The sequence below is a fragment of the Perca flavescens genome, chromosome 18 (assembly GCF_004354835.1).
Source record: "Perca flavescens isolate YP-PL-M2 chromosome 18, PFLA_1.0, whole genome shotgun sequence".
Lineage (NCBI taxonomy): Eukaryota > Metazoa > Chordata > Actinopteri > Perciformes > Percidae > Perca > Perca flavescens.
Genome location: NC_041348.1, coordinates 7,677,485 through 7,697,883, shown reverse-complemented (window position 1 = coordinate 7,697,883; position 20,399 = coordinate 7,677,485). Strand labels below are relative to the sequence as shown.

The 20,399-nt window shown below is 41.4% G+C and overlaps 1 protein-coding gene across 1 annotated transcript in view; it reads right to left on the bottom strand.

Moving 5' to 3' along the window:
* The window catches only part of tnfrsf21 (tumor necrosis factor receptor superfamily, member 21), a 61,595-nt gene that overhangs the window by 5,727 nt on the left and 35,469 nt on the right, over positions 1-20,399 (bottom strand). Inside the window, exons 4-5 of the mRNA XM_028605016.1 lie at positions 14,765-15,030; positions 2,481-2,754 (exon numbers count right to left, since the gene is read on the bottom strand). Of these exons, the coding sequence (XP_028460817.1) occupies positions 2,481-2,754; positions 14,765-15,030 (540 nt within the window). The remainder of the gene's footprint in view (positions 1-2,480; positions 2,755-14,764; positions 15,031-20,399) is intronic.

The following is a 20,399-nucleotide window of genomic DNA, read 5'->3' as shown; positions in this document are numbered from 1 at the left end:
CAACGGATCCTATTTATTTCTATGGAAGAGCAGGAGATCTGGGCGCGTGTTGCATGATGAGACGAGTGTTGTAGCACAAAGAGACTCAAGAGGAGATTTGCGGATGTATGGTTGGTTTATTCTCGAGAAGAAGCGTAGGGTAACATTTCAACTCAACTTTATAATGTCCGACAAACATCTTTTCAAATCTCTTCACCTCTTTTCAGACTCGGACAGCCTTGCATGCAAACTTTGGCAATTTTTTACAAGGTCTGTCTGACCTGGCTTTTGCTTGATATTAATTAATGACCCTTCCCCATTGTCCTCAGATTCTTGGCTTGATATTCTTCTCATTTCCAGTAAGTTGTTTTGTTCAAAGTTCCCTGGAGACGGCTCTCGGAACTTCCTATTTGTTTGGCTGAGGTCAGCTGAGGACATCTGAGGCCAGTATACGTGACTTATTGCCACATATACCGTATATAAGTCAATCTGAGGGTGTTCAGAATTAGTCAAACACTACAAGAGTTGACTGACTATTTGCCATATCTGAATTTGCACAATAACAACCTCAACTATATGCAAATGAGGTCCGTCCATCGCAACGCACCAGGCTCACGAAACTCAGATCTAACTGTAAAACTAGGCAGTGCTGATCAAATATGAATCAATGTTCTGTTACTGCATTGATAGTCTATATCCACGACGTTCCACTTCCGGGATTGCTCCGTTCCTGCCGGAAAATCCGCCGGGTTTCACTCTTTTTCGGCCGGATGATTGTTACCTTCCGCTTTCTTTGTGTTGTAATTTTAAACTCCGGTGGATTTCTGAGGACTATGGTTGACTGCTCCTCAGACCTCTGCAGGGTAAATCCAGACAGCTAGCTAGACTATCTGTCCAATCTGAGTTTTCTGTTGCATGACTAAAACAACCTTTGAAAGTACTCATGTTCCACCAAAACAAGTTCCCTCCTGAGGTTACCGTACAGCGCCAACGTGTCTCCGCTCGGCGCTTAGCACCGCCCAAGACAATTGTTATTGTTTTAAGAAATTCCAATAAACCAAGCGCGTTTTTCTCCCATCCCGGAATGCTGTGTGGACTAACCAGACCCTCCTCCACAGCGCTGTTTTAGGAAGGTCTGGCAAAGCGAGACTACTGCATTGACTACTTCTCACCTCAAAAGGTTTCAGAAACATAATTTTGTGTACTGTTTTAGCTGTAAAATTAGATCGTTTGTGACCCGGCCGCCACGTTGAAAACAGTCAAGCCAAAACCAAGCACCTCCCAACACGCAGTACGTCTATCCGCCTGTGGGTTCTGGTCACATCTTTTCTGTTTGTTTGCCGGATTTGGTGTATCCCCTCCACTGATGTCGATAATTGATGTTAAATGAATGGCCCTCAAGGAATGTTATAATCTAAGTTTTACTAAGTCATGGTTGAGTTTGATGTTTATTTACACTAATAGGCTAAAAGTGTAGTTAAAGTAGAGCTTCAAAGATTATTCGATTAGTTGTCAACTATGAAATTAATCGGAAATTATATTAATAATGGATTAATTGGTTTCATACATTAAAAATATATATATATATTTATTTATTTTTTTTTATGTCTGAATCCAGTTTCTTAAATGTGAATATTTTCTAGTTTCTTCACTCCTCTGTTAGCCTGATCCTACCAGACTCTCATACATTTAATTTGTACAGAGTCTGGCCACTCTCCATTGACAAGTGTTAACTTCCTTGAAGGCAGGTACTGTGTTGAAGTTTAAAATGATTGGATCTGCCCAGAGCCCCTCTGGATCTGCCATAACCAATCGCTAACGTTTGGTCGTGACAACGGCTTAGCATCGCTAGCGTTCGCCTTAGCCAACTCCTTCACCACTAACGGAGCGAGCTGGAAAATCTAACTTTTCCCGAACCCCGTGGGGAGGAGGGCAATAACATCATGGCCACCAACACAACTCAGCAAAGATTGTTCTTGCTCAGGCTTTAACTTTAACACAACGGACCAAGTGGCTTCACTCACATCTTTCTCAGCCGCCATTACGGAGCTACAACTCAAACTAGCGCACAACCTCAACGTCATCGTTCTCAGCCACTCCCTCTGTTCGCTGATTGGACCGCCAAAGATTGGGCCGGAGAAAACCCAAGAATATACCGCAAACCCAGACGGAGTACTGAAGGAAAATGAAAATTGAGCGGAAGTCTGTAGGAGGGCGGAGCCAGGCTACTCCTCTGTCACAGTAAAACTGAATATCTTTAAGTTGTGGACAAAACAAGAGATTTGAGGACGTCATCTCGGGCTTTGGGAAACACTGGTTGACATTTTTGTTTACCATTTTATAGACTAAACAACTAATCAATTAATCAAGAAAATACTAGAAAGATTAATAATGCACAATGAAAATAAACGTCAGTTTCAGCCCTATTTAAAGTTATAATGTTATAGTCACACCGAAGACTTGCATTGGCTTCTTGGCAATGACACGGCTAATTAGCTCACCTTTGGTAATGAAGGAGCCGTTCCTGCTGAGGGCAGAGTCTTTGCTGGAGGTGGAGTCACAGCGAAGCAGGGGCTCCGATTCGTCGGGGAAGAAGCCTTTGCTACGGTCCACCGGCGACTGCTCCACGGCCATGCCGCTAGCCCCGCCCATGCTACCACCGCCCACGCTACCACCGCTATTGCTGCCGATGCTGCTCGGAGACTCTAGCGGCTTGTGGACGGGGCTGAGGCTTTGGCTTACATTCACTGAGGTCATCAGCTGGTTGATGTCAAACTGTAGATAGAAACAGAGAGATGGGAGGAGTGGACGGTGAGGAAAAGTAGAGGAAGAAGAACAGGAGCACTTATTTATAGAAAAGTAAAAAAATAAAATCACATCTACACACACAGCTAAATGCTTATACAGGAGGAGTCTAGAGAAATGAGAGTTCAATTTCCCGAAAGCAGCGAGGACGCAGAGGTCAGTGCACACCCAAGCCTTTTTGTGTTCTTCCTACTATTAAATGCTAGCCTAGAAATCTAGACGCACCCTAGGGTCAGTCTAGCAACTCTCCGTTGGCTTGCGAGCTGGAAAAACCAAACTCTAGTCAGGCCAATCGCAAAAACATACAAACAGCAGAGTTGCGACGGTTCCGCGTGAATTCACTGCTACTTGAAAACAAAGAAGATGGATGCTGCTGCTAGGTCTTTCAAATCAGCTTTGGACGACTTGGAGTTAAGCTTTTCTTTGAGAAAAGAACGGCACTGAAGTAATTCTTAAAAAAGGAAGATGTGTTCGGAGTTTTGCCGACCGGATGCGTTTAATCTATCAACTAGCGTTGCTCTGGTTGGTTGTAGCGCTATCCTATTCCGTGCAGAGGGAATTTGAAAGACAACCGTTTATCCCGCCCCTCGGATTGAGCCCTGCCAATAGTGAGTTCTCATACCCAACATCTTGATGCGGGTCTGGCTTGTCAGGCTAATTAAATGCCTGTATTTGTGCCAATATTGGGCATATTAAATACTCGTTTTTGCATTAAATAGCTCCCAAAAAAAGACATTAAGAAGAAAGAATCTTCTTAATGTCTTTTTTTATCTCCTTGTTTCCCTCTTGGTTCCTTTACCTTTGTTAATCTCTGTAAGTTTTCATCTGTTTAGCTACACATCCTTTCATATTTGTCTCATCCATTTTTCGTTATGCTTCAATTTCACGCTTTGTTCTCTCTTTCTTTCTTTAACCTTCCTTATCCCTTTACTTTTATCTCTGTTTTTGTCCCTTTCTTCCATTTTTGACTCCTTCTCTATCCCCAATCCTTGCTTTTTCCCTCGTCTTTTTGTCTTCTCGTCTTTCTCTCTGCGTCTCATGTTTCAGTTTCAGTTGTCTGTCTGTTGTTCTCTCTCTCCTTCCTCTATCGTTCCAACCCCCTCTTCCACCCCCCCTCCCCCTGTCTCTCTTTGGTGTGGTAATGAACCTGTGGTTTGAAACCAGTAGTGACTGGTTTGGGGGAAGAGATCATGAGAGCATGTCTTGTTTGTCACAGCGAGAGCCCAGTCTGGCCTAAAGGTTAACAGCAGTAGAGAGGTCATTTCATTCAGCGCACACACTGGAAATGGAAAATGGAGCTGGGAGAAATCTGGACAGAATAACCAACAAACAAACAGACATAAAAATAAATGTTCTTTTCTTTGGATGAAAATCCATTTCCATGCAGTGGTGGATTAGGCGTAATGAATGAGCTCCAACAGGGCATGACGTAGAAACACCGGTGCTGTTCTCTTTTTTTTTCTTGTGTTTTCTTTTTCTATTCGACAATGTCTGGGTCACTGGGCTGCAGCGTGACACAACATACGTGATTCTGATAGAACAAACACGCTCTGTCTCGCTCACAAAGGCGTGCATACATGCACAGAAGCATACTACGACTGTGACAAAGACACGCTGACTTTCATACAGCAGCAGATGTAACTGGAACAAATGTTTTTTTTTTAGAGCAGATGCTGGGGTAAAAAACACACCCATGAGGGATAACAAATTTGGCAGCCTCTCGGGACAGGAAGTCAGTGGATGTGTAACAATAATCCTATGCAAAATCATACAATCTCATATTCACCTTGCGGCACAGATCTAAACTTATTGCGGATCTCTGCATTTTTGGCTTAAAAAGAAGTGAATTTCTATTTCATTTCATTTTTTTTTTTTATGTACCTCTTTGGTTACCTTATCTGGTTTATCATGGGAAAAAAAAGTCAAAGTCTGAATTTACAGTGTGAGACAGATTATGTTATCAACATGCACAGGTACATTCATATTTATTTGTTACTCGATTCTCTGATTAGTCCATCATGGTGATATAATAAATTACTGTTTGGTGCAAATAAGAAAATACATTTTAAAGGGAAAAATCTGCCTCAAAGTTTCCCACCACAGATGAAAAAAAGAGAAAGACAAAAAAATCTGGAAAGACAGCAAATCAACTGAAGCATATACAAATATGCAGACCTAATTACAAGGAGTAAAAAAAACAACTTCTAACAATAATACCAAGAACGCTGACTGATTGACTTGAACTTTTCTAGCAATATCTTGCTTCACATTCATCCAGTTCAAAATATTCACCTGCCCACAATAACTACAGTTTCTCTTGACTACTAGAAGCTACAGCCAAGCTAACCCTTACTATAGCTACTATAGCTGGATCAAGGACCTGCCTTCATTTGAACTACCCATCAACCAAAAAGCAGTTTAAACATTAAGGAAGTAAGTTGAATAAAGCCAATTTTGTCAATGCCACTTTTCAATGCTGACACCTCCATTGTATTAGGTTGGGGGTAGTCTGGACCAACGGAAGTACATTTCCAGGATAATTGCCTGACATCCCATGTCCCTCATCTTTCGCTCGTTGTGTGGTGACGTCCTCAAACTCTGTTTGAGTCGGGAAACGACAACAAACTTAGAGCTAGACATAGGTCTGGCAATGTGAGACTAGGGGAACCTTTACCTGAACCTTTTACATAATGCTCCTGACATTTATGTTATAAACGCTGCAATCGTTGCCATACAATAGATCACACTGTCACTACACAATCTAAAGCTCTGTCCCTTCTGCCCACCCAGGTTGAGCAGTTTGCTTATGTCTGCCACTCTGTCTCAAACCACACGGAATCTGATTTCCTCACGCTGGCAGCCTTGAAAAGTTCAGAGCGGAGCTGCTTAGGACCGAGCTGGTGCACATGGGTCACTGCGAGGAAGAACAGTACTGCTGTTCCAGAAAGCTCCTAGGCTGCTGTGTGTGTCTGTGTGTGTGTGTGTGTGTGTGTGTGTGTGTGTGTGTGTGTGTGTGAGAGAAAAGGATCAGGATGAGTTGCTGACTATTCCTGTCAGCACAACACAAGGCCCTGCTGGGGACAGGGACTTAGAGAGACAGACACACACACACACACACACACACACACACACACACACACACACACACACACACACACACACACACACACAGCCCAACACCAATATGTACACACACATACAGCCTGAGCCAGCTAGCCTCACTGGCAGAGTTAGCAGATTGCTGCAGAAGGGCACAGAGGACAGACACACACACACACTGGGGATATTTTGATTAATTGGATCAAAAATGTTACAGCAACTAATCTCACTCAGCTGTAATTACTCAATCTGTAAAGTAGAGCACAGCACCAACCCCACTGTTAAAAAAAATCTATGATGTGATGGTACAAATCTAACCTGACACGCCAGATGGTTTGATAAACAGAACCATCTGAGAAAGCCGTCATAGAGACAGAGCGCATGGCGTCGGTCCTACTCTGAAAGCCACGCCCACTGGACGGTAGAACAACTGGCGCCACTAACGGCTAAAACGCTAACAAAGTGCCTCAGGCCGGAAACAACAACAACAGCTGCGGTGAGTTGCTCAAAAACTTTTTTAGTAAATCTGTGTACAAAAACAATGTTGTCAATGCTTGTGTTAAGGTGTAGAGCCCCTGGTGATACTTGAAGCAAAGTTTCATGTTGTGTCGAGCCTTCTTAGTATTTCGAAAATAGCTATTTTGAGAATAGCATGTGAGTGCCCCTAGCATTCCCATTCAAAAGACCATTTGACCCAAAAACGAGAATACGTTGAATCTTAAAAGTGGCGATTTGGTCCTAAATATGCTTTTAAACTAAAGTTTGACTCACGTACATTCACAAAAATACCCTAGGATGCATTTTGGCGAGAGTTACGCTTTAACTAACAGATATATAGTTAGCCTAAAACTGATATTTGGATATTTGATTTGGTGACAAAATGTATGTGCAAATGTAACGTTGGGCATAACGTTAGCTTAGTGTCATTCCATTGTTCCTGCTGATTCTTCTGTATCCACTTGTGTCTTCCTAAAAGCTCAGTTTTTTTCAGTTTGGCAGCTACAAAAAGTTAATTAGTTATGAGTTTATGAGTTCTTTACTGTGTTGGTAGTGCATACCACCACAAAGCAGCTTTAAGGCATTTTTCTGTTGTTTGCTACCAGACAAAATTGACAAGGAGGCACCTTCATGCAATACAAGTCAATGGAGAATTGTTTTTCTCTCCGGTGGGAGCGGGACTTACATGCGCTCTTTCTCTATTGGAAACTGTTTGGAAAAGACCAGGCACTTTCAAAAAAAACTGGCAGGTGATCAGATGAACCATCTGTCTATCACGCCATTTTTGAACGAACATTCGCTGTCCTAAACCACGCCTGCAGCTTCCTGTAGTTACTCACCTAATTGGTTCGGTTTGCTGTTGTTTGTAAACCTGTTTGAGTCGTGATGCACTAGGATCTTTAACCCGACTCTTTAAATTAACTCACGAGTCACGAATCTCTAGTACCATAAACTCGGATCAGTTGAGTCCTACTACAATTCAATCTAAAATGATAACGGCGCCACACACAAACCTCCTGCAACATTAGCTACTACTAGTCCTAGCCATCTTAGCTGCCACAAGCTTTATAACTTACAATTTCATAGGCAACAACAACAATAACTCCACAAGTCAACTCAAGTGACTGAGTGAGCAGAGAGAGTCCAGACGAGCGAATGAAGTCTCTCCTCGAGCTCAGGGTAAAGCAAATCATCAACAAAGCACTTCTTTCACTTCTGAAATATCCGAAACATTGCAAGCTCGCCTATAGATCAGTACGGACTCAAGTGACTCGCGCAACCCGGATCAGTTTAGAGAGTAAATCAGAATAACCCATATCTTTAAAAGGAATCGAGCTTGCCACGCCTAGATGTTTGGACACAAAAGCATTTACTTAAAGTCTGAGCCTTGCATGAAACCAGCTACAGTGCAATTTCAAGTACATTCAGCCTTTACTACTAGTCATCTTTGACATTTAAAGTACATCATTAATGGATAAGCCTGCTCCCAGACTGCATTAAAGGATACTTAATGTCAGATACACTTACAAACAAACCAACTTACTTGATTCTATTAAAGATAATTACCTTTAATAGAATCAAAGCAGTTTCTGGGAAGAAATGTTGTGTTTTTCTGCAGAAAGTAACGGATGTGGTTTCATTTTATCATCTTATGGGGCTCTTTATGGAAGGGAAATTGCACTTGATTGTGCATTATTGTGGCAGGGGGATAATGACTACTCTGTGTTGTAGTTTTTTGTGCATTCCCTTCGTAGGGAAAAAGTATAAAGCAAAGTCTACCCAGGTCCCAAAATTATCTTCGGTAGTAACTCAATTTACTTAGACTTCTACTTTTAGTTAGGTGTGGGCCATTTTTGTTTAATTGTTGGTTTGTATGTAAGGGCTCGGTGGTGCGGTTCAGTGCCCTGATGTTGGCCAATTAGTCTGTATAAATTGACATGTTATTGCACTTTATTTCGTAGTGTAAGGTGTTTTTTAATTTAAATGTTCATCATATAACATTATCATCATTATATTGCTTATATCCCCTCCTTTTTAAAATGTAATGTTGTAATGTTTTCTCCTGTTTAGGGCTGTAATGGTTCATGTATTTGTGCTGAACCATCATGGTACAGAGGTTACAGTGCATGCAGCCGCAAGCAGAATACACGATATGTATATACTCGATGCACATAATGCAGAACCAAAGTTCAAGTGTGAGTTTTGCCCGTAAAACGTTTAGCTGTACGCCGTCAGCAACATTTTCTGAGGTAAGCACAACATGCTGATTGGCGTGCCAGTCGCACAATGACAAGCGCAAATGAAACGCAGGGCTATATGACCTTCCTGTGGGTTCCGGGTCAGCTACAACGGCAACGGAGAGAGAGTTGGTGTATAAAGAGTGTGTCGGTGTTCCAAACACATTGAACATGCTAAGGATGCCACAGAAACTGATACGCCAATACCAAGTTGATTCTAAAATACTGAAAACGTGACAGTACTCGTTTTTTCCACAGTACCGCTGGTAATGGGGATGCACGTTTCCAGTGGAAAGCCCTATGGAATAGCCCCGCATCGGCGTGCACACTCTGACTGGTTGATCGCAGTAGCCTATGGCTTTACCGTACATCCAAGACAACGTCTTTCTTCACCTGGAACTCCCAAACCGCAAGTAAGTCTGTTTCTCTCTGCCATTGTTTTTTTTAGCTACGATAACTGACATTAGCTAACATAGCGCTCGTTCCAGTGGACCTCAGCGTAACATCAGTTAGGTTAACTTTAATCAGCCCAGTTCTATGGGGAAAGAAAACGGTAAATAGAAACAGAATTAACATAACAGACTTGTTGTTTTAGAGTTTCAGGTAAACTCATGTAAGACATTAATGCACCCTAGCTGCGTGGTGATGCCAGGCTTCAGAGTGGGCAGTGGGCCTAGAAGACATGCTCTACTTGCCCCTCTTGTCAAACCCCTCCACTCCTTGCCAAAACAGTGACTTTACACATAATACTATATGTGGTTGATGTTGGACGGTGATAGCATGTGGCTATGAGTCCAACATCAGGATAGGTAAATCAACTTGCCAGTCTCCTGTTGCTAACCTCCTGCTGATTCTGATAGTTTTCAAATGTAAACATCTACTGTATATAACAAAGCGAGACGTATCTGTATGTATGTATGTGTGTCCAAAGAATTTCTAATATAGGAAGAAGTTCCACTCCCTAGTTACTGGGGGCTTACTCTTTTCCTGCTTAGCTACATGATTGCTGGATATAAGCCAGACACTATATAGTAATAAGTTGTTGTGAGCTGTGGCCTACATTCACTTATAAACAGAGGCAGAACATAACGTAATCTTGGAGATCATTCCTTTACAGCGCCGTGCAATGCGAGGCAGACACAGCAGTTTTCATCAGACTCACCGTGGGTCAGGATTAATTAAGTATACTGCTAACTTACAACCCTAATTACATTACCGTCGCCAAAATACCCCCGCGAATCAAATTTCCTGAAGGACGTGCACAGATGAACGTGACTCTGCTTTGTGTTGACTAACAAAAAAGACAGAACAGCAAAAAAATCACCATCTTTCCCCTTCGCTAATTCATTATTTTTTCCCTCCGCCCTAGCTCTGTCTGCTGCAGTCTCTAACATGATGCATTCATTAGCCACACTCAGGAGAATTATCGAAATGAAACAGCATGGCTGCTCTTTAATCACTTGTCTGTACATAAAGATGCCCGGGCCAGAAAAGCAAGCAGGCAGAGAAACTATTAAACATGAATTTAATAAATGAATAAAGCATGCATGTTTGTTTTTTTTTCAATAATCTCGAGTCACGGTGTTAATTGTAGATAGAAAATAAGATTAATCAAATTCCTGTCAATTATTCACAATATATTGTGTTCCTTTCTAAGTGCAAAATATGACTTATGGTCTCACACACACACACACAAACACACACCCACACACACACACACACACACACACTACAGCAGTGCTTTGTATAGCAGTGTTTTGTATCTGTATCTACATAAGAGTGAAGAGAAAGGGAGTAACACCCATCACTCTGTCTGGTTTTCGACTCGCATGCAGCAACAGAGATAAAAATAGAAACATGCATCAGACAGCTGACACTCAGTTGTTCCGATGGGAATACCATCGATATAGTGAATGTGTTTTTTTCTACTGTGTTCAAACATCAATGTCATATATTGCTGTTTTGTAACCGACGTATTGACATGCTTCCCATAAGTGTACATTCAATGAACCTTGCCTTTTTAAAGTTTCATACACTTTCTTTTTTCTCTTTTTCACTCAATTTTCTTTTTGTTTGTCTGCCTTCCTGTCTGTAATGATAGCCGTGGTTTCACCATTCTGCCTGTAATGTACTGTAGCTTCCCTCCGCCAGCGGGGGGAAGGTCTGAAACCTCTTAATTTTGACAATAAAAATATCAAAAAGAACAGAAAAAAATATAAGAAACAAAAAAAATAATAATTCACATCAATTATTTATGAATGGATGGCGAATTAAGCGGTGGATCAATTACCTTCGATGTGCCCAACGCCCGTGTCCGGAAAAAATTAAAATCCATTTGTGATTACACCTCTACCCCTATGTTTCACCCCCCACCCCCTCCCCAGCATGCTGTCCAGGGGCCTTACATGTTCAATTTACAACCTCACAAGTTTTAGCATCACCCACATCCTCCGTTTTCATCACTGTATTACTATTGTTACTTATTATCCTCCCTACCATGATTCTCTCCCCTAATTTTTTTTTTCATCACTCAGTAGCCATCCTCATAACAAACAAACCACATCTGGGCAGCTGTGGCTCAGGTGGTAGAGCGGTTGCCTACCAATAGGAAGGTTGGTGGTTCCATCCCTGTCCAAGTGTCCTTGACACGGATTCCCAAATTGGTCCCGATGCTGTGCCAATGGTGTGAGAATGTTTGTATATTCATTGTATTTACATTCATATTTAAAAGTGTTTTGAGTAGTGCGTAAGACTATAAAAGCGCTACATAAATACAGTCCATTTTGTTCATAAATTGTACATAAAATGCATGTTGAAAAGAACACTAACAATGTAGATCAGACCGAGGTACATATTCAGAAATGGGACTTGGATCTACAAACAGGGATGGTAGGGGTGGGGGAAAAAATCTAGACAGCATAGCATCGCGATATTTTCCGTGGCAATACGGTATCGATACACAGACGCCAAGTTTCCATCTTTTATTATAAATGTGTTGGTCTGTTTGTCTGCTTGACAATCTCATTTTGCAGTGAGGTGAGCAAACTGAGAAATGTCTCTTTATAAGATAAAACAGATGTTGACAAAGTTTCCTTTTGAGGACATCATTTGAAATTGGGAAACATTTGAAGTTGGAAAAATGGTAATACATTCCAATATATTGCTGAATATTACAATAGGTTTTAAAAATCGCAATAATATCGTATTGTGGCATAAGTATTGGGATGATAGCGTACTGTGAGGCCTCTGGTGATTCCCACCCCTAAGGGACGGTACCAAGGACAGGTCTTAGATTGGTAACGGTGCAGTCGATACTGCAGTCTGTACTTGAACGTCATTTATGAGGCATTTTGGCTTTTTGCGCCCTTGCTCGAACCCCACCCATCCAGGCCCCCAGGAAGTGCGCTGGTCTTTGAAGCAAATTGAACATAGCGGCAAAACGGTAGAATGCAACTCCTCGGCTGTCACATGATGCCCTCTGGCCCAAAAATACTTGTTCCATAGACGTACATGGCGAAAGACACGCTTGTAAATCAGTGAATACATTTTTTTGAGCGTCACAACCCCTGCGAAAGACTAGTTTTACTATCTGAATTTGATCCATTCGGTCAGATAAGATTTGGAAAGTCTAGAAGAGCCGCGTGATTAAATCCTTTAATCTCCATTCAAGTTAGTGGAGCACTACACCGGAAGTAGCCGGCTCGGCCTGCAGAGGTCTCTAGTGCACCCGCCCTTTAGGCCGCACAGTGCAGAAGCAGTTCTGATCATCAGGGTATTTTTTGACTTCATGATGGCCTCGTGCGCTTCTGAGCTTCTCCCATAAGAATGAACGGGGCTTTACCTCGAATGCTGTATTCAGTTCGGGCACCCATCTTGGAACTCTGCCTTCATTTTGATCTCGACTACAACACCTGCAAAGTTTTGTGATTGCATCCTGCACCGGGAGTGACGCTATCGCTGACAACATCTCTCCACAGACAGACCAATAGACAAACATATAAACATCTGGCTAAGTGTTCAAAACCGCCTCTGTGGTAGTTCCCACTACCGAATGTGTCACCATCGCCACGTTTTGCCATGATGAGATACACATGAACGCACGCATGCACGCACACACGCTCACACGCACAAACATGAAAACAATACCAATGCTGCTGTCACGGCTGCCTCAAACCCCAAGTACACAAAATGGTGTGAACGAGGCTGTCCACATACTTCTGGCCATAAAGTGTATCCGTCTTCAATCAGGTTAAGGATGAATACCATCCTTACATTGTTCAAACAGAACTGCTCCAACTTCCTGTGGTCCCTTTAACACACTGAAGTCTCCATAATCACCATGCCTATCTCTTACCAAACAATTTCATTATCTGCTATCTTATCCGCGATCGATCCAGTAAGACCGACAGAAAACTATAGCCGGAGATGATCTGCTCATTATTAAGCTGTGATGAAAGGCCAAATTACAATAGATGACTAAGGAGCTGAGACACTGAGACGACGGGTGTGTCTTTAAAACCAGAACAAGGCTGTAACTGTGCAACGCTGACCGCTGAGAGTGCAGTCAAGGGCACGTATTTGACACAAATCACTGGAAAGAATAAGAAGGAGGAAAGTGAATGGTGATGAAGGGTTCTGGGTGTCCCATGTTTGCTCTATATAAGGTTTTCTCTGTGTGTGTGTGTGTGTGTGTGTGTGTGTGTGTGTGTGTGTGTGTGTGTGTGTGTGTGTGTGTGCGGCCACTAGAGGGCGCCATCACTATAAAAGTAAATTAATTGCTGCTTGAACAAACGTCTTATGTGGGCGTTTATCGGGCTCTCGAGGCTCTTAGTTGTAAAAATATTACGTCAGAATACAACATTCAAAACAGGTGAACACTGCCTTTCCTTGATATGAATTTAAACGATTAATGGGAAGCAAACAGTATCAATGACATCACATGTGACGCTATCTCTCTTCGATCAATGTGAGAATTTTTAACTTGACTGACAATGTCAGGCTGAATGAATGAAGTTGTAGCATTCAATTTTCATATTTTGGCATCAATGCAATGAAGTACCTTGATTTGTCAGATATTTGATTTGGTGGACTAGCCAAAAAAAAACATTCCTGATTTTCCAGAAAATGTTCTACATCACAATATATATTCATAGAAGGGGGGCACTACCTGAAATAGGATTCCCCCCACACCCCATTTCATTGGGCTAGAGTGCTGTCAATCTGACAATTGTAATTTCCATTGGATCAGAGTACTGTCACTGGCCAATTTTCCCAGCCCTTGTCACATGACCAATTAATGTTTCCATGAAGACTATCCAAAATTTTGATGCCATTGAACCAGCACTGGGATTGTTTTTAAAAAAAATGTGGCAGACTGAGCTTATAGAAAATGTGTATTGTGTAAGGGTTAATGCTGCTAATGTTTTAAAGTAGGGCTTTCATTTAGAACAGTAAACTGTCAGTTTCAATGGAACTCCCATAACACTTTTTTATGGACACTCTGCAGCCAATCAGAATCGAGTATTTACCCAGACCATGGTATAAATTCTAATATACAATTTATTGAAAATGAAAACAAATTAAACTAATAAAGAATGTGATGTTTTATTTAGCGGAATTAAATTGTGTTGTTCTATCCTATCCAATATTTCCTATATTTCTAAGCAGATTTTCTATGCTATATTCAGCATAGAAAATCAGACTGACTATTGGTCCCCTCTGTGCCACCCTACTTAAAAGAAATCCTGAAATCGCCTCATACAAAAAGTCACACCACTTCCTCCCTCACTAACTCACTTATTCCCAAAAATTTTTTCCAAAATTCTGTAGCATGCAGAGAGAGGCTGCAACAGTGAGTGTAAGTAATACTTTAACATCAAATCATTCTCCCAACGTGAACTGTTGCTTTAATGTGAGGAATGCAGCTAAACCACAGGGACCGGCTCCAATGGGACACACCAGACAGCTTTCCTCACAGATTAGATTTCAGTGGGAGAGAGATGCAAAGAACAGTGTGTACTACAGCGTGTGCCAGTGATGTCGACAGAGCTGAAGAGGTCTGAAGTATTTTCCTGCTACATTCTAAATAAACCTGGTTCAAAACATGATCATATCAGGAGTTGAATGTCTCGCCCACACCATCCTACCTGTGGGTTGTCCTCCATGACACGGCGGATCTTCTCCACCACGTCGATGCGGCGCTGTCGGTGCAGGGCGTTGATCAACTTGGCCAGGTTGGCGTCGCTGTCCCGGATGGTCCAGTGCTGCAGCGCGGCGTATGCTCGCTCGTGTTCTGACGAGTAGCCATTAGAGAAGGCAGCCACCTCCCTCTCCGTGGCGTTGGCCAGCGACTGATAGATGTCTATCCACTGGGTGCCCACATGGGCCGCCACCAGCTTCAGGATATCCACTCCTGAGCAGGGGAAGAAAAAGAAAAGTTAGAGAACCCACACTTAAATTTGAAAGAAGAGGGCTTGTGATTAGGGTTGTGTTCAAATAATTTTCCAATTGAAATCGATCTGATATCCATTAATAAAATCCCGAAATCGATTTTTTAATACATGCCTTTTTCACCATGGATGTTTAAGGGCATCATGTGACGGGCTAGGAGAAGTTAACAGGAAAGCATAAAACTAAACTCAAAGAGACTGGTGTTTTTACCTAAACCACAATCTTTTTTTTAAATCTGAAGTAAACGTTTTAGTGCCTAAACGTAACTGTCGTCGTCGTAGGACAGTCACCTTTTGTCGGCGAAAGTCCTACCTAATTGATATCAAGTCGAAACTGTAAACCTAGTCGAATCGATTCGGGAAATCATTGGCGATACCCAGCCCTCCTTGTGATCATTTGTGTTGTTATACAAAAAACAAAGAAAAAAGCTGAGACTCAGATGATTGCTGGATTTCCTCTTAATTGAGTAATGTAGGCCAGTGGCTGTGCTAGCTAACAGGATGCAGCAGCAAGCAATTGCCTCATTTCTGACTAATGAAGCCCTCATGCTATGTGCCACACAATAAAACCATTGTTCTTGTTCTGTCAATTACACTGACACCATAACTTCTATATGGTGTCTGTATGAGTGTGTGTCTGGAATTATAAGGTTTCAGCTTGTGCAACTAGTGTGTCACCCTTTGTGTGTAACTTGGTCTGTTTATTATGAACACAGTTGTGACTAACATCTCAGAGTTAGTCGGGCCTCAAGCAACCCTAAATGTGACATTAGAAGTTGTTATACAGAACATTGATAGTACTGCATTTTGTTGGCTTTCTTTTGCCGCTTGAAAAGTATAATTTACATATCTGTCAACTGTAGGCCAGAACTGGAAGATTTGATGGGCCTCATTCAATGACAAGGCACCAGCCTGTTCCCTAGCCAAGCTAGCCAGTTTAACATGCTTTAAAAAGGGAAAGATTTTACATGTCAAAGTCAAGTTTCCAGGTGGAGAAGTAATACTCAGCCTGTGAAACCGTTGTATAATGTCTTCTGTAGCCCTGAAGAAGCTTTGAGAAGTTTGAGATAATTACTCAAAAGACATCACTTGATTGTCATCTCTGCTTGTACACTGTAAACACATAGGCCAAGTTTGAAGGACTAAACAAAAGAGTCCATGGAGTTACATCTTGGTAATAGTTGAGCTTAACCTATACAAGAGACTAAAGTCAAGATGTTAACAATATACATATACCATGAAATGTGGTACATATATCCATGGTCACCAGAGGGTGAACCCTTTTGAATTCGGTGATCCCCTGACTTTTCCTTTTAAGATTTTTTGGGGGCTTTTCCCTTTATTATAGAGTGACAGTGGATAGACGTGAAAGGGGGAGAAAGATGGGAGCGACACACCGCAAAGGGTAGCAGGTCAGAATCGAACCTGCGCCGCTGCAGGACTCAGCCAACATGGGGTGAACACTCTTACTGGGTGAGGCTAGAGGCCACCCCCCCTTCAGAATAAATTCTACTTGTACTCATGATTTTAATTTACTGCCATAATAAGGTTCTAATAAGTGAGGGTGGTCCTAAATATACTACAGAGAGCTGAAATATGGCTGTAGACTCTTATGTTGCATTTCCACTGCATGGCACAGCTCAACTTGACTCGCTTAGTACAGTCCTTTTTTGGTTTATCCATTGACAAAAGTTGTGGATAGTACATGGTACCTTGTACTTTTTTTGGTATCACCTCCGTTAAGGTTCCAAGTGAGCTGAGTCTATATTAAAAGTGGAGTTAAAACACTGCAGACCACTGATTGGTCAGAGAGAATCGCGCAACAGAGGACATTCTGCACAACCCCGCCATTTTTAAATAGCCAAGCGACCATCAATAGCGACCACAATGTTTTTATTTACTCAATCTAGATGGCAGCCCACAGACATTGCACCGTTAGGTTGCCGATGAAAGGACTCAGTGCGAGAACACTGTGTTTGTGTCGCGTTGAAGATGATGTCACGGCGGTCTCGCACTGCTTCGCCATGACGATCAGCTAAGAATCCCACCTACATTGAGGGGGAAACTGCAGTGGTAAACGAAATTGAAATCGGTACCTGGTACCAAAAGTGAGTCGAGCCGAGCCGTAGAATGCAGTGGAAATTCAGCATTACAATAATCTTGTTAAAAGAGGTATAGTCTCGCTTTGCCAGACCCTCCACACGCTGCGGAGCAGAGGAGGGTCTGGCTACTCAACACAGCATTCTGGGATGGGAGAAAAACGTGCCCTGGTTTATTGGCTTTTCTTTAAACCAATCACAATCGTCATGGGTGGCGCTAAGCTCTGCACAGAGCCGCTGTAAAATGGTTGTGCGAGAGAAAACCCAAGATTGATCAGATAGTCTAGCTAGCTGTCTCAATTTACCATGCAAGTGGAACGTCAAGGATATAGACTAAAGGAGGTACAATGAAGGACAATACCTCTTCAAAGAGGATCAAGTCCTTCACAGGAGAATTCTATGTAGACAGCACGACATAATGCTTTCCCTATCAGGTTGTCCAGCTAAGTCATGAGACCACTGGCACTCAAGGAGCTCAAAGATTCCACTCACATACATACACAGGGTGATGCAGAGGCAGCATGGCAGTCAGAGTCATTCATCTTGAAGACAGACAACTGTTGAGCCACTGCTGCTCTGAAAAGAGAAGGATCTGATTCTCAAAAGCTTTTGTGACTACACCAATCATGTCAGGTTGGATCTTGTTCTAATCGATCACAGTAGTGAATCGATCCAACCTAAAACTGAATTTAGACAAAGGAGAGCTCACCATTCCCAGTGCTACAGTATAATTTATTAGCAGGTTTCCTTTTTGGTTACATTTCATATTTGGTATTTTAAGTTCACACCACTGTCTTTCAAGGAAAACCAGGGCTTGTAAAAAGAGAGGTCACATTGACTTACAAACACGTAGAAACAAATACTGGACCTGTCAACACTAGTTAGTTATCTGGTGCTCATGCAGTACCAGTTAAGTATAAGTGAAGTAATAATAAAAAATGGGCACCAGGGAAGACTGCATTTTGCTCTTGAATCATTTTGTCTTTAGTCTTTTGGCTGACTATCAGAGGACAACTATATATATATATATATATATATGTAAATGTAAATGGACTGTTGTTATATAGCGCTTTTCTAGTCTCAATGACTACTCAAAGCACTTTAACATTGTACAGGAACCATTCACCATTCACACACATTCATACACTGTGGTCTAGGCTGCCGTACAAGGTGCCACCTGCTCATCAGATAATCAGTCACACACATTTACACTCCGATGCGCAGCATCGGGGGCAACTCGGGGTTCAGTGTCTTGCCCAAGGACACTTCAACATGGGACTGCAGGGCCAGGGATCGAACCACCAACCTTCCGATTGGCAGGCAACCGCTCTACCACTATATATATATATATATATATACTGTGTATATATATATATATATATATATATATATATATATATATATATATATATATATATATATATATATATATATATATATATATATATATATATATATATATATGTATGTATATATATTATACATACATATATATATATATATATATATATATGTATGTATATATATATACATATATATATATATATATATATATATATATATATATATATATATATATATATATATATATATATATATATATATATACATACATACATACATACATACATACATACATACATACATACATACATATATATATATATATATATATATATATATATATATATATATATATATATATATATATATATATATATATATATATATATATATATATATATATATATAAGTGCCATGTATACTGAACTACTTAATGTATACTTGGGTGGATCAAAATATTTAATTTTTCTAAAAAATTCAATAAAAGGGTGGTGTCCTATTTGGCAATACGAATGCAATGCAAGTATTGGAACAAAGCTCTCAACATAAAATAATCCTTAGGTGTGCGTGTGCCCCTTACTACTGTATGGAAGAAAACAAACATCAGCCTTGACTACCTGTGTTTAAAGCTATAGTGCGTAGTTTCTGTCTCCCCCATGAGAAATTCTAAGTAATGACAACAAAACTGCCGGCGCGTCCACATGATACAAGCCTTCCGTGACCACACACCACCCCCACCCCTCCTCCATGCAGTTGCTAGTAACCAAGGAGGACACAGAGGATTAAAAACAAAACATGATGGACTCTTCAGAAGAGGTAATTGTCTTCACTCGATTTTCTGCGTGCGAAAGTCACCGGACAACACAATCTTCTGAACATAGCCATACTGAGAAATACAGAGAGTTTGTGGGGCTGAAACTCTTAATTAGCTTTGTAGCAACTCATTTGGCAGTGGCTTGAATGTAACGTTGACGTTAATTAATATAAAAAAGTTACGCACTAAAGCTTTAATTCAACATGGATAAAGATTTACAGCCGTTGCTGAACTTCTTGTCGATTGCTAGCAGCTGTTGTGCCATTGCATTCTGCATTTTATAATGCTACCACTGCCTACATGTGCAAGAGGCAAGCTATTATTCTAGTGTTTTGCAAACATGCCTAAATCCAGGATGATTCAGAGAGATTAAATGGGTGTAAGCCAGTGGTAGTAATTCATGGCTCGACAGACACAACTACACACTCATGTGTACATAAATATACACACAAAGAAATGCAAGCACACACACAAGCCGAGAGGGAAGGACGAATAGACATGTGAAGCCTGCAGACATGCTTACACAGACACCCTCACATGCCACACACACACACACACTACACCTCTGCACTCATTCTCCTCTTCCCAACCATTGCATAAACCCTAATCACTACATGGTTAACCTCAATCTTTACCTAAATCTAATTCTTATTTTAAACCTGAACCCAACTTATAACATAACCATTACCCTCAATTTAAATAAACACAAAAACCAGAGCCCCCAATCTTACACTGTCCCTGAAGTGAAAACGGACTTCCTTCGACCTTATTTTGCAAAGTGTCCACACGCACAACACACACAACACACACAAGACACACAAGACACACACACACACATAATCCCCTACTCCTCCTAAAGATTAATAAACATGTGTGTATCCTGGAGGGACTCAGAGGACCTCGCGTGCCGGCCCAGAAGGCGGCTCTTATCCACTTTGCTTGCCTTAACACACAGCGACAGAGTAGAAATCCCCCTGCTCTGCATGCCTAACTGCCACTGCTAGCTGACCACATTTAAATGACCTATATAAGTCTCGTGCTGATTCAGTATGTCAGCCTGCGGATGGGATTATGT